At 53.0% G+C, this 22,168-nt stretch overlaps 7 protein-coding genes across 7 annotated transcripts; 3 read left to right on the top strand and 4 right to left on the bottom strand.

The window, feature by feature from the left end:
* Positions 1–356: 356 nt before the first annotated feature.
* On the top strand, positions 357–1,106 carry KRP23_177 (uncharacterized protein; the record flags this gene model as incomplete). The annotated part of the gene is made up of 1 exon (XM_067886244.1): positions 357–1,106. The coding sequence occupies one exon, from the start codon at positions 357–359 to the stop codon at positions 1,104–1,106; it is 750 nt and encodes a 249-aa protein (XP_067750732.1).
* A 126-nt stretch (positions 1,107–1,232) lies between these two features.
* Positions 1,233–2,301, bottom strand: KRP23_176 (uncharacterized protein; the record flags this gene model as incomplete). The annotated part of the gene is made up of 3 exons (XM_067886233.1): positions 1,233–1,829; positions 1,910–2,045; positions 2,126–2,301. The coding sequence occupies 3 exons, from the start codon at positions 2,299–2,301 to the stop codon at positions 1,233–1,235; spliced, it is 909 nt and encodes a 302-aa protein (XP_067750731.1).
* Positions 2,302–2,484: 183 nt separating this feature from the next.
* KRP23_175 (actin) lies at positions 2,485–3,612 on the top strand (the record flags this gene model as incomplete). The annotated part of the gene is made up of 1 exon (XM_067886222.1): positions 2,485–3,612. The coding sequence occupies one exon, from the start codon at positions 2,485–2,487 to the stop codon at positions 3,610–3,612; it is 1,128 nt and encodes a 375-aa protein (XP_067750730.1).
* Positions 3,613–3,759: 147 nt separating this feature from the next.
* KRP23_174 (Embryogenesis-associated protein EMB8) lies at positions 3,760–5,227 on the bottom strand (the record flags this gene model as incomplete). The annotated part of the gene is made up of 3 exons (XM_067886209.1): positions 3,760–4,200; positions 4,263–4,942; positions 5,008–5,227. The coding sequence occupies 3 exons, from the start codon at positions 5,225–5,227 to the stop codon at positions 3,760–3,762; spliced, it is 1,341 nt and encodes a 446-aa protein (XP_067750729.1).
* A 1,339-nt stretch (positions 5,228–6,566) lies between these two features.
* On the top strand, positions 6,567–7,956 carry KRP23_173 (uncharacterized protein; the record flags this gene model as incomplete). Its single annotated transcript, XM_067886198.1, has 2 exons — positions 6,567–6,818; positions 6,901–7,956. The coding sequence occupies 2 exons, from the start codon at positions 6,567–6,569 to the stop codon at positions 7,954–7,956; spliced, it is 1,308 nt and encodes a 435-aa protein (XP_067750728.1).
* Positions 7,957–8,136: 180 nt separating this feature from the next.
* Positions 8,137–9,909, bottom strand: KRP23_172 (uncharacterized protein; the record flags this gene model as incomplete). The annotated part of the gene is made up of 1 exon (XM_067886161.1): positions 8,137–9,909. One exon carries the CDS (start codon positions 9,907–9,909, stop codon positions 8,137–8,139), a length of 1,773 nt encoding a protein of 590 aa, XP_067750727.1.
* A 988-nt stretch (positions 9,910–10,897) lies between these two features.
* Positions 10,898–11,185, bottom strand: KRP23_171 (uncharacterized protein; the record flags this gene model as incomplete). The annotated part of the gene is made up of 1 exon (XM_067886048.1): positions 10,898–11,185. The coding sequence occupies one exon, from the start codon at positions 11,183–11,185 to the stop codon at positions 10,898–10,900; it is 288 nt and encodes a 95-aa protein (XP_067750726.1).
* Positions 11,186–22,168: the final 10,983 nt, after the last annotated feature.

Here is a 22,168-nt window from a genome sequence, read left to right as displayed (position 1 = left end):
TGACTGTCTAACGGGAGAAAAGGATTTGCGTGCGCTTCTTCCGTTTGGCGTCGGTGCAGTTTCAATGGCCTTCTGGTCGGAAAAAGGCCTCGAGGAAAAACAGCCGAGCACAGGCGACTGGAGTTCAGTATGCTGCAGAAGAGTGTCTGTCCCTCGATTGAATGACGCGAGGCGTCACTTGGCAGGTTGAAGTGGAATGTCAATCGGATCCTTTGCTCGGAAAGCTGCAAGTGATGGAGAAGCTCACTGTCCGATGGACAGAAGTTGACGCTGCGTCGCACTCGAGCTCGCCTTCCTCACTGTGAATTTTTCCACGTTGGCGCGACTTGAGCAAGCTCCGAGGAAACTCCACGAAGATGTCGGGCTGGCGGTTTGTGGTGCTGGCTGGTCTGCTGCTTGTGGCGTCGATGCATAACGTGAACAGCCAATTTGCTGCTGGGCCGGCGTTCTTTGGGAATGCTCAGTCGGTGACGATGATGCCGAGGTCTCAGGTGTTGATGTCGAACTCGACGTCGGATGGTTCGCTGCCAGGCTCGAAAACTTCTTCGTCCAACGATGCCTCTAGCGGCGTTGGCAGTGTCAGTAGTGATGTTTCCAGCAGCAGCGGTAGTTCTGAGGGCTCTGCAAGCAAGGGGAGTGGGGACGACAGTGGCGGTGGAAGCTGGTTCACGGGGTCGGGCTCCGGTAGCTCGAGCATGGAGTACGGCTGCGACTGCCGGTCGGTCCGACGAGTCTCGCTGATGGGGGCCTCGGACTATTGCCTGGCACCCGAGGCCCCACTTAGCAGCAAGTGCGGAAACGTGGACCTGGGAGAAAGCGGTGCTTGCCCCACAACGGGAGCTCATCCGTGCTCACCAAAAGGCCACGTCTTGGCAAACGACTCGCTGTGTGCTCTGGACGATAAGGACGAAACGTACAAGTGCGTGGCCAGCAAGAACGACCTGGACATCCAAAAGCACGGCAAAAAGAAGAAAAAGAAGTCGAGCCGACACCACGGATCGGGGTCCTCCGCAATGAGCGCGGCGCCGTCGGAGCTTATGCTAACAGCGCGTCAAGTGCTAGCGATTGTGATCAGCGTTGCAGCTGGAGTCATGGCTGTAGTGTAGGTCATTTGCGACTGAGAAGAAATCCCATAAGAATTAAGGTAGCAACAGCAGATTCGAGTAATACAGGAGAGTAGTTATCTATCTAACCCTGCATCTTGGCGTACCATTGCTGAACGACCCACCACTCTAATTGTCCCTCTTGGGATCCTTCGGCGGAAGCACAAAGTTATTGAGGCGCAACCACGTGACCGACGTAAAGTAGTCCTGAGTCAGCAGCATCAACGGCAACATCACGCATCCCTGTGCGATGATCAGCCCCACGAGGTTCTCCATAGTCGTGTGGAAGAACGAAGCCGTGAAGAACAGCAGATACGTCGCAATCGCGCCCACGAACACCAGCCACGCGCGCAGCAACGTGCGCTTCAGACTCGGAGCGCCATACTCGACGCTCACAGCAAACCACTCAAACAGCGTGATCGCCAAGTAGTGGCTCACCAGCAGCACAATGTGGTCCGAGTGGTCGAAGTCCGCTGGGCAGCGCTTTCCGCGACGCAGATCGGCGTACCAGCAGGAATGGTCCGAGTGGCCCATGAGGAGGTGCACCAGGCGCTTCTCCACGACACCGAGTCCCATGTACAGCACTCCAGTGCGCAGTGCCATCACCGCCACGTACAGCAGTCCACGACGCACGTACACGCGGACGCGAGGCATCGAGACGTTGGGTCCGAGCATCATCGAGCCGTAGTTGAACACCAGGGCCGACAAGGGGATGGTCCATGCTCCCTGCAACAAGGACAAACACACAGTACCAGTCAGTACTGCATTACTATTCTTAATTGCCCACCAAAGAGGATAGTTCTTACTTTAAGTGAACCCAGCACGGGCATGAGGTCCATGCCAGTGTAGCACGGCGCGTCCTCGTATCCTCCCTCCTCATTGTTGCAGCAGATGGTGTCGGACCCTTCTGTAGCGTCCACATGTAGCCAATTGGAATCACAACTGTTCGAAAAATGTCCATAGCACAAATAGAAATCCGTTAGAAACCCCGTTAGATAACCCAACTAACTGCCACCACGTACTCGCCCAGGACGCGCACAAACTTGTGCGGGAAGCGCTGCGACGTGTAGAACACTACGACCAGCAGCAGCGCGTTTGCTACGAGGAACGAGCCCCGCGCGCGGATCTTGTGCATCGTCAGCAGCGCCTGCTGCGCCACCGAGAGCTTCTTGGGCGCCGCCGGCTTACCCCCCAGCATGATGATTCACTTCTGAGCTGCGATTGGCTGAAACTCCGCGTGTGATGTGGCGTACACAATGGCAACTTGTGATCCGCCCGTTATGTTGAAGTTGTTCTTTGTAGCTTGGTCTCACTCCAACACAGGCTCATCCTGCAATTTACCGTGAAAAACGCAAGCGGGTCAGATCAAAGACTGTTGGTCATGGACGAGGACGTGCAAGCCGTGGTGATCGACAATGGCTCCGGTATGTGCAAGGCCGGTTTCGCGGGGGATGACGCGCCACGCGCTGTGTTCCCGTCCATTGTGGGCATGCCGAAGCACTTGGGCATCATGGTGGGCATGAACCAGAAAGATGCCTACATTGGTGATGAAGCCCAAGCGAAACGCGGAGTCTTGACACTGAGGTATCCCATCGAGCACGGCATTGTCACCAACTGGGACGACATGGAGAAGATCTGGAGCCACACCTTCTACAACGAGCTGCGAGTGGCTCCAGAAGAGCATCCAGTGCTGCTAACGGAAGCTCCGTTGAATCCCAAGGCCAACCGCGAGCGCATGACACAGATCATGTTTGAGACGTTTAACGTGCCTGCAATGTACGTGAACATCCAAGCAGTGCTGTCGCTGTATGCTTCTGGGCGGACTACGGGCTGTGTGCTTGACTCTGGTGATGGAGTCTCGCACACGGTGCCTATCTACGAAGGATACGCGCTACCTCATGCGATTGTGCGGCTGGACTTGGCTGGCCGGGACTTGACGGACTATATGATGAAGATCCTGACGGAGCGCGGCTACTCATTCACCACCACGGCGGAGCGAGAAATCGTGCGGGACATCAAGGAGAAGTTGACGTACGTGGCCACGAACTTTGACGACGAGATGCAGAAAGCTGCGCATTCGTCGGTACTGGACAAGGCCTACGAACTGCCTGACGGGAATGTGATTGTGATTGGCAACGAGCGCTTCCGAACGCCAGAGGTCCTTTTCAAGCCCTCCATGATCGGCCGTGAGTGTTCTGGCGTTCACGAATGTGCTTTCCAGACGATCATGAAGTGCGACGTCGACATCCGCCGGGACTTGTACAACAACGTTGTGCTGTCGGGTGGCTCTACCATGTTCCCGGGTATCGGAGACCGCATGACCAAGGAGATGACGAACCTGGCTCCTGCGGCGATGAAAGTGAAGATCGTCACGCCGCCCGAGCGCAAGTACTCGGTTTGGATTGGAGGCTCGATCCTGGCCTCGCTAGCCACGTTCCAGCATATGTGGATCTCGAAGACCGAGTACGACGAATCGGGGCCGTCCATTGTTCACCGCAAGTGCTTCTAAAGCGCTTGATTTTGGACGCAATGAGGACTGACGATGTGGCATCTTGAGGCTCCAGTGCTTCGGTGTTGCCTTTCAGCTCTTCCAGCTCATGCGTTTGCCTAACTTTTGACCTATTTTTTATTTACTTTGCAACACGAACGAACTCGACTAGGCTCCCTTGGCAACTTTCACCTTGCTGAGACGCACCGCCTCTGCGAACTCGGCGATGGGTTTGGCAGTCCACATCGTAGGCGTCTTCTGGCGAGCAATTCCCCCAGCCTCCTCGCCAAGTGAGCTCTCGTAGTACGCCAAGTGGCCACCCGACTTGGTCACGCACAGGATCACGGTCGGACAGGACTCCACCAGAGCACGCGACGGTATCGCCGAGCGTACACTGATAGGGTCGTCGTCCGCATTGATACAGAGCAGCGGAACCTTCACAGCGCGAAGCTTCTTATCGGACGAGGCGTCTTCGTAAAATTCATCTGCGTTCTTGTAATTGAACAGCACACTAGTGAGTGTGTCGTCGAACTCTCTCACAGTGCGGGAGGCCCTAACAGCTTCCATGTCGAGACCTGGATAGCCTTCGAACTTCTCGGCAGCGTTGCTCTGGACAACACACAAAACTTAGATGTCTTCTTCATCACGGTTAGTTTGCAATAGCATAATACCTTTTCAAAGAAGAGTGTACGCATGCTGCGATTGAGAGCCTTGTCGTAGGCAAACCGATTGAACAGCGAGCTCGACAAGTTCTCCGAGATCTTGGTCAAATTGAAGGGGTTTCCAACTGAGATAGCCCCCGTCAACGGCGTTTGCTCACCTTCTTCGCCCAGATACTTGACCAGCACGTTGGACCCCATGGAGAATCCGACTGCAACGAATGCTTCGTGCACAAAGTTGTACTTCTTGGCCAATTGCTCCAGTACGAAGCGCAGATCTTCCGTGTACGCCGTGCAATAAAGCTGGGCTGTCCTCAAGGGCGTGTTGGCACATCCTCGAGCGTTCAGCACAACACACTGCCAGCCAATCTCATGTAGCTTGGCGATTGAGGAGCGGATATAGTTCGCCGGACTACCTCCTGTCAGTCCCGGGAGCAGCAGCACTGTGCGTCGCGTTGGGTCCACACCTTCAATCCACGACGAGTCCGTTCCATCCGACAACCCGTCGCCCTCTTTAATCGAGTGCAAATGTCCAGGACGCAGCGCCCAGTCTAGTGACACGACGCCGCCGTCCGGCATGTCCAGGAGCTGGCGTTCATAGTTGATGTGCGGCCCGCGATTGTCCGATGCGAACTTGATCGTCTGAAGATGTCCATTGAAGAGACGCCACGGCGGATAGTACTTGGTTTGCGCTGCAGCATGACGAGAACTGAGTTACGGGGTTCCAACACCAGACAGGGGGCAATGGCAAACGTACTCATGGTGACGCAGTGCGACAGTAACTTCCTGTTGTGAGGCGTCTTCCGGTAGATCAATCGCGGCGTCTCCGCTGTGCGTGCGTAGTGCCACCGCAGCAGCATCGACATGAGCGTCGGCCCGAGCAACTTCTTGGCCAGATACAGCAGTACGAAGGCAAACGCCAAGCGAAAGCGACGTTGCTGAGTCGAGCCAAGTGTGCGGGTGCAGACATTCCCCATGGCTTCCGAGTCGGATGTTCCGAGGGTGTTCAAGAATGACGCGGCAGTTCTTCCTGTGTGCGACTGGCGCGACCGGCGGTCGGCACTACATGGAATACTTGTCGAAGGCTTGACCATCATGGAAGTAGAAGCAAAGCATTCCACTGACTCAACCTCGCTCGAAGATGGAAGGACGTTGCTACAAACCATTTCCCGTTGTCTGCTTTAGCGAAGAAGGTAATGAAGGGGTTCACGGCGCGATTCGCTCTTCGTGTGTCGTTGATGCTGCTGTCACGCACGCCTCGTGGTTGGCGCTCAAGGACTCGGCGCGCATCGCGTTCTACATGGAGAGCGAGTGCTAAGGCGACCATGTGAGTGTCGACAGCTCCCCGCGAGGGTCGCTCAAGCTCGCGGAAGTGGGCTTCGACAAGAAGGTGTCGTCTTCATGCTCTGGGAGATCGGCATGTCCGCGATCAATGGATACCTCGACATTTGCCATACATGTATGTCAACGTAAGCTCCTCCAACGCGACTGATGACGAGGAAGTGAACGCCGGCATCAATGGAATGCACAAAGCATCCTATTTGAGCATGGGGAGCAACGGGTCCGACTGATAGAACCTGTAGCTCTATTCAAACAAAAAGAGTTTACACATTGTCCTCATAGCACTGACTGCCGTTGTGTCGTCGGATTCGCTGCTCGAATTCTTTACGAATTCTTGGACAGGGAACTTCAACTTGAGTCAGTAAGTCCAACGCGCGGGAGCCGCAAACTTTGACCATGATCCGCCCCGCACTTCTTGCGTAGGTTGTGCGCTCAATCCCTGAGTCAGGACGTCACCAAGTGCTCTGGAAAAGCGTCATTCAACGTCGAAAACTCGCCACGCTACCAGCGGCTATGCAGCTGCAACGTGTCCAGCGTGCAGTCGAGATTTGTCCACAGTTGATTCGCAGCGCAGATTCTCCCGTTCTCAACGAAGTCGCGGACAGCAAGTCGCTTTGAAGGGCTAAAATCGCCACTGTCAACTGAAGCGAAGGTTGATCATGACCTCTACAATTGCGCACCTCGACGCGAACGAAAGGCATGAGCAACGCGAAGCGCACCTCTGTTCATCCCGAAGACGAGCATGAGCAGCAGCAAATCAGCTCAAAAAATGGCGGGAACGCGCGCTCCGATTAATGACCAATCATAATTCGTATTACTCATCTAAATGATTACACTCTATCCTTTTTAGCCAATCACAGAGCGCCTGTATAGTGCCACTTTGTGATGGCTTTCTGGCTCCCCCACCCCATCCACCTGCACCTTGCTTGTCAATTCCCGTTCTGGCTGGTCAAAAGGAAAGTGCTTTGTGGACCCATGGCGCCTACGTCTCGAGGAGCGTCCGTCATTGCAGACGTGAAAGCGGAATCACCCGAGTCGATGGAGCGGAGTGATTCGGATGAGCAACGGGCCCCGAATGACCAAATGACGACGCCGATGTCCTCGCCCATGGTCTCCGACGACAGCGAGGCCAAACTGGAAGAGAACGACTACGGGCAACTGACCCCGCGGTCTCGACGCAGGAGGAAGAACCGCGACCAAATGCGCCTAGCGCGACAGAAAGAGAGGGTACGTGCCTTTGTCGGCCAGCTCTCCTCCGATCTCGTCCATTGTCAATGGACCATTGACATGTCTTGCCTTGGTGTCGCAGGAGACGATGCAGAGACTGCGTGAGACCATGCACCGTCTGGAAGCCCGCTACCAAGAGGCGATGGCGCGCGGGATTTTAGAGCCAGCTACAGGGAGTTCTCCTCATGCTCCTGCGGCTGATAGTGTTATGGATAGCTCTTCCTCAGCACAGGTGGCGACTGCAGCCGAGGTTGTGTCGCCGTGTCAATACGCCGAGTTGGTGGAGGAGGGCACACGACTCAAAGACGAGAACTTTCACTTTCGGCAGGCTTTACACGAAAAGAACAAACTGCAGGAGACGCTGGAGCGGCTGCATGATGACCTTCATCAACCGCCGACGCAGGAGGAAACCAACATGAGGCGGTGTGTTTTTGAAGACCAGTGCGCGCACGACGCATGGACGCCGCTGACCAACGAAGAAGTTTGGGGTTATATCCACGTCACACGCGATCGCGTTGCGGGATCGTTGCAGTCTATTTCGCGCCGTGCAGCGGCGAGAAAGATGGACCCTACCACCAGACCATTGCCTCCATTCTTGGGGTGGCAGGTACGATACCACCGAGAAGATCACGAGATGCTCTTCACTTTCGAGAAGCCGTTCTACCACGTAACAGCACTACAGGCGATGCAGCAGACGTGGAATAACGAGCTAACGATGCAGAGTTACCGTAAGCCGGTTGATGTAGCGACACAGTCTATGACCGTTTTCCAGCTCATCAACGACGACACGTACGTGTTCCGGCGGCGAATGCGACTCCGAGAACAAGTCGCTACTACGCACTACCTCCGTTTCCGACTAAAGACGAATTCAGGCTACGCAATAGGCCATTGTTCAATCAACAGGAATCCCTCGCCGCAGGGGGACGACATTTGGGCAGGCAACCTCTCGCTTTGGACCGACTTCAACACCACGTGGTCCGAGTTAGATCAAGAGCACTGCGTCGTGCGTATCTCGGGCAGGATGAACGTAAACGCCACCGAGTCTGCAGCCACTCGAGCCGCGGTTGACATCATCTTTGGGCTGCTACGCTGGGAAAACTTAAATATTGGTCCCGTGTTCACGTTCACGGCAAGTTGAACAGTTGAACGTAAACAAAATCAAAGCGTGAACATATAATAAAAGCAATTGTGAGCTGGATGGCATTCAGAGACTCAAACATGCAGAAAACGTCGGCCTGGGACAAACACAGTGAGCAGCAAAAGCTGGTCGACAGGGCTGCCGAGACTGTAATAGACGGACGGATCAAACATGCCTTCATCAAGAGGGCAGGAGAAGGGAGCGCGACGATGAAGGCACCACGGCCAGCTCCCATATCATGGTACGAGAGATCGAGTTGACGAGGCGAACGTACATGTCCTCCTGCGTGTTGTACTCCGTGCGTGCGATGAATTTGACGAGGCACCCAGACTCGCCCGTCTGTTTGTCGTGCTCAGCTGAAAACTCTACCCAGTTAGAGCTATCCACGTACTCGAAGTTCGAGTCTTTCTCGGCCATGGCGCGCAGTTCAGGCGAGGAAGGGTTTATAGAATGACGGCCGATTACATAGCCCTTCTCAGTTTGCATGCGGAAATTCAGGAAGATCATGCGCATGACCTTGTCGTGCTCCACAGGATGTTCAATGTCAGTACCTGCGATGTACGTGCTATCGTTGATGACTTGGAGTACCTCAAAGCGCAGTTTGCGTCGAAATGGCGTTGACTTCGGCTTATAGTCCCGTATCCAGCTGCTAACCATGGCTTGCTGTGCCGTGATCCCGACGAAAAACTTGGAAAAGCTCACGTAGAAATCTCCATCGGGGTTGGTTTCGTGGCGAACCTCCCAGCCGAACGTCGCGGACGGTGGAAAGGCACAGCCTCTCTCTACTCTCGGCTGCTTCGGCGAGGCTGGTGATGACGGCGAGCTTGGCGACTCGGCATCCGAGTCCTCCCCGTCTGGGATCTCAAAGGAAGATACAATCGGCTTCACTGTCTCCTCCATCAGCCGCATTTGCTGGTAGCAGTTGCGTGTATGCTCGTTGGCCTGGTCCTCTGTCATAGGCACATATTCATAATCCGAATACAAGGACGAATCTTCCGTCGTTAGCGGACATGCCAGCTCCAGCTCCTGTTGGCGATCCACCATCACTTGCTGGAAACGTCGGTGGGTCTTTTGTTTTTCCACCAATATCTGCTCCAAGAAGAACTTTTCCTCCTTCAATGTATGGGAAAGATCGGCCAGCGCATAATAATCTGCCTCGAGAGCCATTGACTCGTGGTCGCTGTTGCTGTTATTGCTACCGAGTCGACGTCTCGCTTGAGACTTCTCGTTCAGTTCTTGATAATGTTTTTCCAGTTGCTGTAGCGTGAGTTTCATGCGTTCAACGTCATCGCGTTGACGGCGTCTCGCACGTTGCATGGACTCTCGATTTCGTTGGCGGCGAATCTCCAACGGACTCAGTTTCTTGTCCTCCTTCGCGGCAACTTTCCCCACTGCAGCTTTCCGTTTTCGTTGCACTTTGGCATGTTTCCCCTTCACTTTCCTCTCCTTCACCACTGCGACACTCGGTTCCACTTTAACCAGCAATTCGCTTTTCTTTCTGACACAATTCCTCGTCTTGGGCTTCACTTCCGATTCTGTTTGCGAATCATCGGAAACTTGCACTTGTCTCGCAGTTGCGAATGCACTGCACATAACGTTCGCTTCCAGTTTAGTGCGGGTCTGCTTCACCTCGATCGCCACGGGGCTGATGGTCTCCCGAGGCCGCGACGACTCGATGAATCCTGCGAGCGCCGCCTCCTGCTCGTCCAGCAGCAGCCCCATGGGTCCAAGGCCCTCTCCGCGCATTGTATCGGTCGGTTTCGCGTCGCCCAGCGTGATGTCCCACCAGGCCGCAGCGGATTGAGCGCCGCCGCCTCCCTGGGCCTCCAGGTCTCCCCAGACGCCCAGCATGGCGTCGTCCGGCTCGCCTCTGGCCTGCGCGTGGTCCGTTGCCGAGTCGTCCAGGAGGAAATCGGCATCTTCCGCTGCCAGCAGCTCGAGGTCCACCGCCATGTAGCAGCGCGGAAAGTAATTGACCGGATTAGTGCACACGCGGAGAGAAGGAGAGTGGCTGAGTGGTCGAAGACCGCAGAGGATTTGATGCATGCCATTGCTCATCACGTTTGTGGTGTACCGCTTGTGTGATTCCGTGAGGATTGGCTGAAAGCCGCGTGATAAATCGCAATCGCGCGCGACCATTGGACAATTCGCATGCTGACCGACCGAATGCTCCAACTGCGTTCTCGCTGCTCGACATCGTTCTATGTCAACCATTTCTGGGCGTGGTGGTGTCCATATTGCCGACATTGCCATGTATTTCCTGGAACTTCCAGGCTGGAAGTGCTGGGTTCATGTTCCTTTGCAATGTGCCCGCCTCACGTTCGACTCCGTCAGCCTTTCTGTGCCTTGCGGTACGGGGAAACTGATCGCTATCCACAGCGTTGCAGCTGAAGGCTGGCTGATAAAGGGAATCAAAACTTTACGTTGCATTGGTAGCGTCAGCAACTCCTGCATTTGGACGGCGACAGGCTGCTGTACCACAATTATTCAAATACAGTATACATTTGCAAACAATTCCGGTTGTTGCAAGGGACATATTATAGTGATCAGCTTGGTGAAACTTGCGCTCGTGGGGGGGGGGGGGGCTGGATCAAAACCAACATGATAGTGATAATGACCACGACGAGCTGCATAGTTCGTGAATTGCTCTTCGATAAAGGCTTGAGGTAGATGAATTATGCGCAGACTCCACTCGAGTTTGGAGACTTTGTTGGTGACCATTGCAACAAATGGGCTCATAGTTTGGCAACCAATTATTTACCCGTGGCAAACAACTAGCGAAGGGAAAATCAGTGACGACGAATCTACCCGCGGGGTGATTAATCAGGCTCAATAGAACCAGAGTGGCAAAAGAGTGAAAGAAATGAGTACATTGACATTTCATCGAACACTTAAGCTTGTCACGACAGTTCTTGCAGTCCAACGCGGCGGCTGAGAAAGCTTAGTGCTGAATAGCCGGCGGAGGCGGAATAACACGGTTGTACGGGCTCTTGGTGATCGGCGTACGCACGTAGTAGAGCTCGCGTTCCTCGGCCGTGTACTCGTCCACATCGACGCTGTCAATGGCGGTGGCGGGGGCGAAGCACACCATGGTGGTGATAACGGCGATGGCGAGTCCCTTGATGAGCTGCATGGTCTTGAGTCGATCGTTAGTTGCGGCTTGCGAGGCACGAGGCAAATGGGAGAATGAACGATGGATGACTCGGTGACGAGAGTATACGGGTAGCATATGCTCACGGAAACAGAGGGTACCGGTAATGGATCCTGGGCTGGTGAAGGTCGCGATGGGAAAATGGGCGCTTCGACGCCTTACAGTACTCCGTGTACATGTGCTTCACTCCCAACGATTGGGGCCACTGCATTTCCTTTGGGCTACCAGTTGTTCACAAATCTTACATGCATGTAGTTTACGCTTGCATTGGATGGCGCCACTTTCGTTGAACCGATCTCAAACAAGTGCGCGCAACCAGGCAACAGGGCACGCAATCTAGTGATCTCTCCGTTTTTGGTCTGGCCAAATTGGAATGAAGAGTTGGGTCATTCACGTGCTGACAAGTTGTAAGCTTACCATGATTTATTTGCCTGCTGGCCCTACCAACCTGGCGTAGACGCATTTCTACAATCTTTCGCCCGTCGGGTCGGCGTATACAAACAACGATGGAAAAAGACGACCTTGACAGGTGTTAACGCTGATACTATAGGGAAGAAAACGTGGGCGACTGAAAAAGACGACGTCAGATATAAAAATATCACATCAAAAACAAAAAACAGCGACTGAGTAATCAAAAAAGGCAAATGTTTGTTGCATTAATCCTGACTAAATCATGACGGTAGGAAAGCGGGAATTGCCTTTTCAATCTTCACCACCGTTGAAGCGTTGAGGCCTTCTCAAGCTGCAATGGTCTTTTCAACAGCATACAACTTTTTTTCATATGGTGTGGTACCTCTTTTTCGAAGCGTAGGAGCGCCACTTGCCACGCATCGAGTTTTTTAGTGGGCTCATCACCCCCACGTCTAAAGGTTGGCAAACTGAGGTACTGTTGGGGTGGCAATGAGCACACAGCAGCACAAGTTTCTTCTAATATCACTCTCTGTCCTTCTTCCGAAACGTGACTATCAAAGTTATCTAAAACTAAGACAGAGGGTCCTTTGATTTCAAACTTGAGAAGCTCGGTCGCGTAGAAATTCCACACGCGACGATCCATCCAGGCTTGCTCTTGAACGATGTAGAAATGTCCCTTAGGGAACTTCTTGAGCTGTTTTTGCTCAATTCGTCCACCAGGCTTGCCCCGCATGACAAAAAGAATGGGTAGTTTTTTCCCTGTAAAATAACATTTGTTTAGTAAATAAGAGCAGAATAAAACCAAGTACCGTATCGCAAATGTCATATCCAGCAACTTGTTGTATCTGACAATTCAAATTAGCCAATAAGAATAGAGCAAATGTTATACTTGAAAACAAATGTCATATCCGACACCAAATTGGTGGACAGCAAACCGGGACACTTTAATTTGACGGAAATGCAAGCACCTTCAGACTTTGTTATCTCGATCTCACTACGCAATGGACAAGGGAAGACACAAGCCTTGCTGCAGATTGACCACGTCGTCGAACGCTTAGACAATCTGGGACTGCTAGATAAGGAGGTGGGTGAAGTGGCGGAGGACCAGGACTACGTTGACCGTGTTGCTAACAGCATTGAATACGCCGACGTTTAGTTTGATATCAACCTTGTCGAGCATTTGATGTCTCCCTACCCACGCGGGCGCACACTCGAGCATTATCTTGTAGGACTTCGCTACCCCCCCCCCCCCCCCCCCATTCTTGAATTTAGTGATGCCATTAGAACTACTTCGCCTTGGCCTTTTGTCCGGAAGATCTGTCCCATTCAATTCCTGACTATTCCTCAAATCCGTTGCAAATGTTATTATCATATAATCATGCAGGCAAATATCCGTGAATTTGGCTGCTGGATATGACACTTGCGATACGGTATATAAAAGAATAAAAACTTACCATCAGCACGAACCGTCAGCACAGCAGTCATACACTCCCGGACAGAATATTACGGCCACCGACATTTTTTGCTATAACTTTTTTTCTACTTGGAGTTGAGGCTTGCTGTTTAGATATGTACTGTAGGCACCCTAGTGAAGCATAATTACGATTAGAAGTTTGCGAAGTTCGAGCTGCGAGGGGAGGCTCCCATACAAAAAAAACATTTGTGGACCTGGACACAATATACGGCCAGCCAGACCCATACAAAAATGAAGTAAAACGTCATGAAAAGATTGTGTCATAAAGTAAATGCTCTCAGAACCACCAGTCCAGTGGCAAGCTGCTGCCGCTCCCTACTCGACCACCTTGTGCTCTCACTGTCATTCCCCAACCGGATGGGCAGAGGACCATTGCTGACCGAGGCGGAGCGCGGACGGATCCATGGACTGAGCGAGGGCGGCATCAGCATCCGAGCTATTGCCGAGAAGACGAAGCGCTCAAGGGACTGCGTGCAGAGAGCTCTGAAGACAGGCTCGACGCGGCGTCGTACAGCAGGCCGGAAGCCATCGCTAACCAAACGGCAGACACGCCGCATCGTGCGCAAGGCTTGCACCGGAGACTACAGCTCCACGCGTCTGAAGGAGGAGCTTTCGTGCTCGTGCACGGCTCGAACGATCCGCCGTCTTCTGGCTGGCGTTGACTGGCTGGATTACGCCAAGATGGACAACACCCTCCCCCTGACCAAGCAGCACAAGCTAGCTCGTTTGGATTGGGCCAAGCGGATGATTGTACAGCCTACCATGTGGCCCACAATCGTCTTCTCTGACGAGAAGAAATTCAATCTCGATGGGCCAGATGGCCTTCGCCATTTCTGGCGTGATATACGGCGGCCTACCAGACAGACTGTGCGACGGCAGAACGGTAGGGGGTCTGTAATGATTTGGGGGAGCTTTAGTGCAGCCGGAAAGTCGAAGCTCGCAGTTCTCCGAGGGCGACAGGCGTCGGAGTACATGCTCCCGTTCGCGCACCTCCATCATGGCGTGGACTACATCTACCAGCAAGACAACGCATCTATCCACCGCTCCAAGTTCACGACCGCATTCTTTGAGGAGGAAGGCATCCGCGTTCTCGACTGGCCTACCCGCTCTCCGGACTTGAACCCAATCGAGAACGTGTGGGCCATGATGGCTCAGATCGTCTATCATAATGGCAAGCAGTACGACAGCGTTGCGGAACTGACAGCGGCTATTTATGCGGCGTGGGAGGCTGTTGACCTTACTTACTTGCGCAAGCTCATAGACTCGATGCCAAGACGCTGCATCGAAGTCATCTCCGAGCAGGGCAACACAACGCACTACTAATAGCAAATTACACAATCTTTTCATGACGTTTTACTTAATGTTTGTATGGTTCTGGCTGGCCGTATATTGTGTCCAGGTCCACAAATGTTTTTTTTGTATGGGAGCCTCCCCTCGCAGCTCGAACTTCGCAAACTTCTAATCGTAACTATGCTTCACTAGGGTGCCTACAGTACATATCTAAACAGCAAGCCTCAACTCCCAGTAGAAACAAGTTAGCAAAAATGTCGGTGGCCGTAATATTCTGTCCGGGAGTGTACGCCCAGGCTTTTTGGTAAAGCCGATGACTCGAGAACTGCCGCGGCGTCCGACTTCGGTCCAAGTCTTCCGTGGGAATATTTCGTAGTAAATCGCCGTTTCGTCCACGTTGTAGATTGAATCGGCACCGTAGGAACCGAGTTTTGACCAAGAGTCCAGTGAAAACTCAACTTGAGTTGCAGCAAGCGCTTCATTTTGGAGTTTAGGTTCCTGAGGGGTCTGGCTCGAAAATCCGTGACTAAACACTACAATTATTGCAATACAAAGTTTCAAAATAAATAAATATAGGTACCAATGCATGAAGCGTTGACACAGTCGTTCCAGAGCTCTGTTGCCGCTCTATTCGCTTTTCTTGATTGCATAGTAGTTGTCTAGCCACGCTCCGAAGTTGTCTCTAATAAACTCCATGACGAGCGATGTCGTCACAAACTTAAATTGTTTTAGTGTTGTGCTCAAAAGAAACATATTAAATCATTTTGACGTACATTTTCTTGGCGACGTTGGTCCTTCATGTACGTGATGAGGACAGAGGATAAAGGGACCATCTCTTTTCTCCCCTGTCCCTTCAACCTCTTCGACTTCGCCGAACCTTGAACGCGAGGATGCTGTCGCGTTGCTTCGCCCAGTCTTCAACGGTACTGCGGGGGATAGCCAAGTTGGTGGGCGGCGGCATAGACCCCCACTCGCTGAACAAAGGCGAGTGCATCTCTCTTCAGCTTGATGGTGTAGGAAGCTTGCTTTCCCATTTGAAAATGAGAGCTTGCCGACCTTCCTACTCCCGGACTATCATCTGGCACCAGTCAAATTTTTTTTGAGTCCGCAACTTCTTTTGATTGGCTAAACTTAATGTATGGACGACAAAAACATTACTAAATGAAGTCGTCTTTTTGTTTCGTACGTCTTTATCCGTCGTTGTTTGTAGTCCAAGCTTTTGAATAGACTATTTTTGAGACTTGTTGTTCGTCATTGCGAACACCACTTGCGCAAGAAGTTGCTTTCTTTGCAATTCGAACGGAAACCGCGAGTTCTTGCTGTTGAGCGTAACGCGGGGAATAATGACACGTTTGACTACAAAAGATCCTCCCATTATCACAGCTCTCATGCGGTTACGACGTAGAGGCACAATCCTTAGTCGGGTCCCGTTGCAAAGCCCCTCCCTCGTATTGAGATCTCCCATCAACAAAACTGAAGTACCGATTTGAGCTTCAGTTTGTGGGGAGGCATACCGCTCAGCGAGATTGTATTCACAAATTCGGGAGGATACAGATTACAGCGTTCCTGGCGCTATAGCTCGCCGTCTCCGTCAAGACTATCCACTGGCCGATATTCTTCTGCAATACCTGGAAGTTTCTCCAGGATCATGTCACTGATGGCCATGACGTCAGAGTTCTTGGATGTCAAAATAATTCTGTTCGCGAAGTTATTGAGGGTATTGAGGGTTACCTGTTTGGTATCGGTTGTTGACCGTGAACCGGTTAACCCGAATCGGTCCAATCCGAACCCACACCGATTACGCCACCGACGATTACGCCACCTGTGCGTACAAGATTGTAGGTACAAGATGGGATTCGACGTGGCGCTCTCTCATTGGCTGAAGTAACTCAGTATATAGTAAAGAATCAAGTAGTGTGTATCCAGTAGGTCTAGAGTTGCGAGAAGGCAAGCGAGCAAAAGACCTCAATCAATCACTTTCGAATCTTCATTCTACCCCTCAAGTGGTTTCCAGTCTCCGCTCCGGTCTCGCCCAGAGTGCTGCCCTCCCTCCGCTCCGTCAAGCTCCACGGTGTCCAAGATCCATACCTTACATCAGATTATGAGCCCAAGCACCATATCTTCTGCCCACGACGCCTCGACTAAGGTCTCCATCGACAAGTTCAACGGAGACAACTACGCTACGTGGAACCGCTGCATGCGTGGCGTGTTTCTGGCCAAGTCGGTGTGGCATGTCGTGAACCGAGAGACGACGCCGAGCTTCACGGACTCGCGGCCCAAGGACGAGTACGTCAAGTCGAGCAACATCGCGTTCGGACTCATGTTGCTCCACATGGACGCGGACTACCACCATGTGGTCGACGACTGCGAGGAAGCGTGGGTTGCGTGGACGCGCCTGAAGACGCTGTACGGTGGTTCGCAGAAGGCTGGTCGCATCTACCTGAAGCGCCAACTCTTCAGCATGGAGATGTCGAAAGGCGGGAATGTGTTGCATCACTGCAATGAGGCCCTCAACATCAGCGCCAAGCTCAGCAGGATCGGCGCCAAGATGGAGGACGAGGACGTGGCGATCTGCCTGTTGTGCAGTCTCCCCAAGAACTATGAGAACGTCGTGCTGAACTTGGAGATGAGCAGTGCTGAGCTGCGATCGCAAGACGTCGTGAAGGTGCTGACGAATGAGCACATCAAGCGGCAAGGCGAGAAGACGGCGACGGTGAAGACGGAGGACGCGGCCAAGGCGTTCAACACCGACCAAGAGTCTCGCCAGTACACGTACTGCGGGAAATTGGGGCACACGGTTGACAAAGTGCTGGACCAAGCAGAAGGACGAGAATCGGGGCCCAAGACGCGGCGGCAATGGCAATGACAATGGCCGTGGACGCGGGGCCAACAATGCCCAGTGGAGGAACGACGACGCCAGCTACTACTACGGCTACGGCTATGATCGAGTGGCGTTCGCGGTCTCACTGGAGTGTGGCATTTCGACGGGCAAGGATATCCTCGGCAAATGGGCGGTCGACAGCGGCACAACACACCACATCTGCTACGACAAGGCCAAGTTCGCCCATTTGATTGAGCGAAACGAGGGCGAACTTTCGGTGGCCGACGACAACAAGACGGCCATCATGGGTGTGGGGACCATCGTAGAACAAGTAGTTCTGCTCAACGGCGACGAGCGCGGCATCGAGATCAAGAACGCGCTGTACGTGCCGGGCATGAGCAAGAATCTGCTCTCGGTGCCACAGATCAACAGAAGTGGTCTGTTCCAAGTCGTGTTCGACGGCACCCAGATGCGCGTTGCGCACAAGGCCTCCAAGGAAGTGGTGGCGGCGGCGAACCTCGTGGATGGACTCTACTGGCTTCAAACGCCTCAGCGATTGGTGAATGCGGCGGCCAGTGGGAAGACGGTCGACCTGTACGCGCGTATGGGTCACGCTCCGGTAGAGGTGCTTCGCAAGATGATCGACAACAACATGATCAAGGACGCGAAGGCACCTTCCAAGTCGAGTGGACCAAGCGTGTGTCGCGGCTTCCAGCAAGGCAAAATGGTCCAGAAGCCGTTCCCAAGAAACCGTGGCAAGCGTCGCTACGACACGTTCGAGCTGCTCCACTTCGACGTCTGCGGCCCCATGGAAGAAGAGTCACTGGGTGGCAGCAAGTATCTGCTGCTGATCGTCGACGAAGCCAGCGGATGCACGAAGGGATTCTGTCTGCATACCAAGTCGGAAAGCGAAGACTGCATCAAGACGTACGTCACGAAGGTGCAGACGCAGTTTGGCAAGAAGGTCAAGTTTGTGCGGCACGACGGATCGCGACCAACTCGCTGAAGGCCTTCTACGAAGACGAAGGCATTGAGCCGCAAACCACGATTCCGTACGCGCACCAGAACGGCACGACAGAACGCGCCATCCGGACCATCATCACGATCGGCCGCAGCATGCTGCATCACGCCAAGTTGGACAAGTGTTTCTGGGATGAGGCGGCCATGATGGCCATCTACGTGAATAACCGCCTGCCGTCACCCAAGATGGAGCACAAGACTCCATTCGAGATCGTGTACAAATTCAAGCCAAGTGTGAAGCACATGCATGTGTTTGAATTAGGGATGGGTTTGGACGACTTCTAAACAGTCCAAAACACTTCCAGAAAATGCCCGAAATTCCGTTCAAAATTCAAATATGTTCAAAATTACCAGATAGCATATTCTCAAGAAGAGGTCCCGGTATTAGACAACTCACAGATACCGTGGCGAGGCGCAGAGGCTGGCAGCCGCATTCATATTGCCCGTCATGCAGTTTAGCAACTGATGGGGGGCGACGTACCAGAGCATAGTTGAGGACGGCACGCCCAATCTCTTCTGCGCACGGAATAACAACCAGGACGACGAAAACAGCGGCGTGATTGAGGAATGCGAGTTGACCAAGGCGATCAAGTATTTGCCCAAGCTGCACGCGCAGATCTAGTCACTCAAGAGCAAGGTGCGCGCCGGCAACTATAGCTCGTGCGCGCGCATACACAGCCTCTGGGTACGGTGGCCGTGGCGCGCTCCAGCCGCGAGTACGGCGAGGTGCTCAAGACAAGACCACCTGGAGGGCGCGTCCGATGCGGAAGGCGAGCTCATGGGCCTTCTCAAGGTGCCGCTGGTGCAATGACATCTGTGAAAGTTGCTGGTGCTGCGCGGCGGCGCGCGTGGGGTCGACCGCACGCTGGCCTACGACCTGGCGCTGTGGTAGCAGGAGCACTACTACATCGCGGTACCGGACTGGACGCAGGAGGAGATCGAGCGGCTGAAGAAGTATCCCGAGCAGGACCGGTCTTCTGGACAATGATCCACATTACACTTCAAAGAGCGCAGAAATGCAAGGGCAAGAAACAATACTCGTCTGCTTTTCAGTGGATGCTGCGCGAAAACCACCTCGATGACGATGATGCTCTTTGCGACGCAGTTGTGCAAGAGGGCAGCAACACTAACTACCTGACTGTGTTGCACGAAGCAGTGCCGTTTATGCTTGGTCCCTAATTACTTTTTTAACGCGCTCTGGTCTGACTTGTTTCAGGCCTTGTGAGATACAGGCCTGACTCTCTTCGATGAGAAGACTGACGCCGCGAGAACATAGGCTAAGATGATACAATATTGTTTTGAGGAATATAGTTTAAAGGAAGTTTAAGATTATGTATCTACACACCCGGGACGCGACTGGTGGCGTGCAAGGTCTAGTTCATCCTTCTGGAGCGCACCGTAGTTGATGTAGACAAAAGCCAGCATCTCGACCTTCTCCAGATACAGTCGGTTTCTTCTCTTTGAGTGAATGTGATCGAAGATACTCCAAGCTCTCTCGCTTGCTGCTGAAGAAGTCGGTATCGCGAATACAATGTCAGCTACCTTCTTCAGAAGAGGATATTTCATCTCACTTTGTGCACCCCAGTAGTCTCGCGGGCTGGGCTCTGAATACTTTACTCGTAGAGCTTCACCACCCCTTCGTTTCAAGCATTTGAAACTGAGAATCTCCGCGGTTAACGCAGCAACACCCGTAGAGGATATCAATCCGCATCGTTCGGCCAGCATACACACTTGATCGTCTACTTGCTCGTCGTCAGAACCCACGAAATCGTCGATGTTCATCGATGGATCCAGCAAGAATGCAACCGCCGTTGTGTTTGTGTGGACGTATCTCCACCGTTTCTGAATCTTATCGCGAAAAAGGCCTTGGAGATGATCAAGACTAACAGCGGTGAGATTTGTGCAGGAACCATCGGCTTGTGAGACCTCACCAACTGCTACTCCGTTGTCCGCAGGTGTAGCCGGGAACACAATTGCAGCTGCGTCGCTGAGAGCCCCAATGCCACTTAGAGTTTGCTGTTGTGCAGATTTACACTCCACCGAGTCGCTTTCGTTCGATTCATTCTCCGACTCGGATAATTCAGGCTCCGGTTCCGGGGACGTCACACCGTACACGGTGTGATATCGCAGCCACCTAAACCATCGATAGACCCCTGAAACAAACCCATTGTCAGCCTCCGGAGCACAAAGCGCCTCGATTATGGGATCAAATAGCCGAACTATAGTTGTTAGGCTGTTCCAGAAGACATCGTCACGAACCAACGCTATCACATAGAGAAGTTTTTTCCGGTTTGACGTAGATCCACGATATCGGTCCATGAACTGCTCATAATCGGGACTCAAGAAACGTTTCTCCAGTGTTTCTCGGCTATTCAGCACATTGCGAAGGCAAGCATGCACCGAATACCACCGCACTGGGACCGGCATAACCAGATTTCTGGCCTTGGAAACCCGCGTCTCGTAAGCCTTACTGCAGCTGCTTGAACTCGTCATGAAGTGCTAGAAGATCCCGTACAAAGCGAGTGAGAGCCACGGCTTTTGATAAAACGGCTTTGACGACAGGAAACTGGCCGATATCTTGCATCAATAAATTCAAAACATGGGCCGAGCATCCACCACTAATTACGTTTGGGCGCCTACTCTGGACTTGATTCGTCGCGCTTCTCATGTTCTTTGCATTATCAGTGACAACTCCAACAACTTGGGCTACGGTCTCGTGCTCCACTTCTTCAATTATTTTGTCAATTTCTCCAGCAAGATAGCGCGATATGTTTTTTTACCTTGTCGACCATGACGACCAAAAGAGCGAAGGCAACCCGGGTGCAACTACCATGAAATGAATAATGCTTGAGCCGTTTGTATCTGTCCATCCATCAGTAACGAGTGACACGTATGTGTGAGAATTAATCATCTGGATGATTTTCAAACGAACCTCATCTCTCACTCGTTTTAACAGCACCATATTGAGCTTGTGCCTCGACGGTGTTTTGACAGAGGGAGCCACCAAAGCAACAAAGTCTCGAAATACTTGAGCTTCCATAAGAATGAAAGGCAGTGCGCAGACAAAAAGAACGAGCTAGTGCCAGATCAAAAGCATCTTGATCAATATCACGTGATGCAGGCTCCACATTTGGTTCTGTCGTCGGCGATAGTGCCGGAACCGATAGAGGTCGTAGCGAAGTTTGAACAGCTCTAGGGACATTAGGGCACTGGTTTCGCTTCACCAAGTGATTCAACAAGTTACCACTAGGTTTACGGTTCGATCGAGAAGTACAAGGCGAGCCTCGTGGCCAAGGTCTTCAAGCAGAAGTACGGCATCGACTACACGGAGACGTTTTCGCCCGTGGTCAAGTACGTGACGCCGCGCATGATCATCGCAATCGCCAAGTACTTCGGCTGACCCCTCGACCAACTCGACGTCGTGACAGCGTTCCTGTACGGGATCATGAAGGAGGTAGTGTTCTTCGTGGTTCCCGAAGGCGTCGAACTGGATGGTGACTTCGACTGCCTGGAACTGGTGAAGGTCATCTACGGTCTCAAGCAAGCTTCGCGCGTGTGGAATAAGACCTTCGACGAGTTCATGTGCTCTATCGGCTTCCAAGTGTCGGCCTTCGATCCGTGCCTGTACATCAAGGTGGTGGACGGTCACTGCGTGCTCGTGCTAGTGTACGTGGACGACGTGCTGATTACCGGAAGTTCACCCGAGCTGATCTCACGCACGAAGACGGACCTGAAGACGCGCTTCGAGATGACCGACAGCGGCAAGTGCGCGTTTGTTCTTGGGATCGAGCTGGTGGACGGCCCGGACGGCAGCGTGACCATGTGCCAGCGTCGATACGTGGACGACATCCTGAAGCGCTTCGCCATGGACGAATGTAAGGCCGTGGTGAGTCCGGTGGACATGAGCACTCGACTGGTTCCAAGCGACGCGGCGACCAAGGTGAACGCTCCGTTTCGCAAAGCTGTTGGTGCGCTGATGCACCTGATGACCGCCACGCACCCGGACATCGCGTACGCCGTTGTCTATGTGTCGCGCTTCATGGTT

This window comes from Phytophthora ramorum, assembly GCF_020800215.1.
Source record: "Phytophthora ramorum isolate Pr-102 chromosome Unknown Phyram_PR-102_s0001, whole genome shotgun sequence".
Lineage (NCBI taxonomy): Eukaryota > Oomycota > Peronosporomycetes > Peronosporales > Peronosporaceae > Phytophthora > Phytophthora ramorum.
This window is presented reverse-complemented; position numbering and strand designations above follow the sequence as displayed.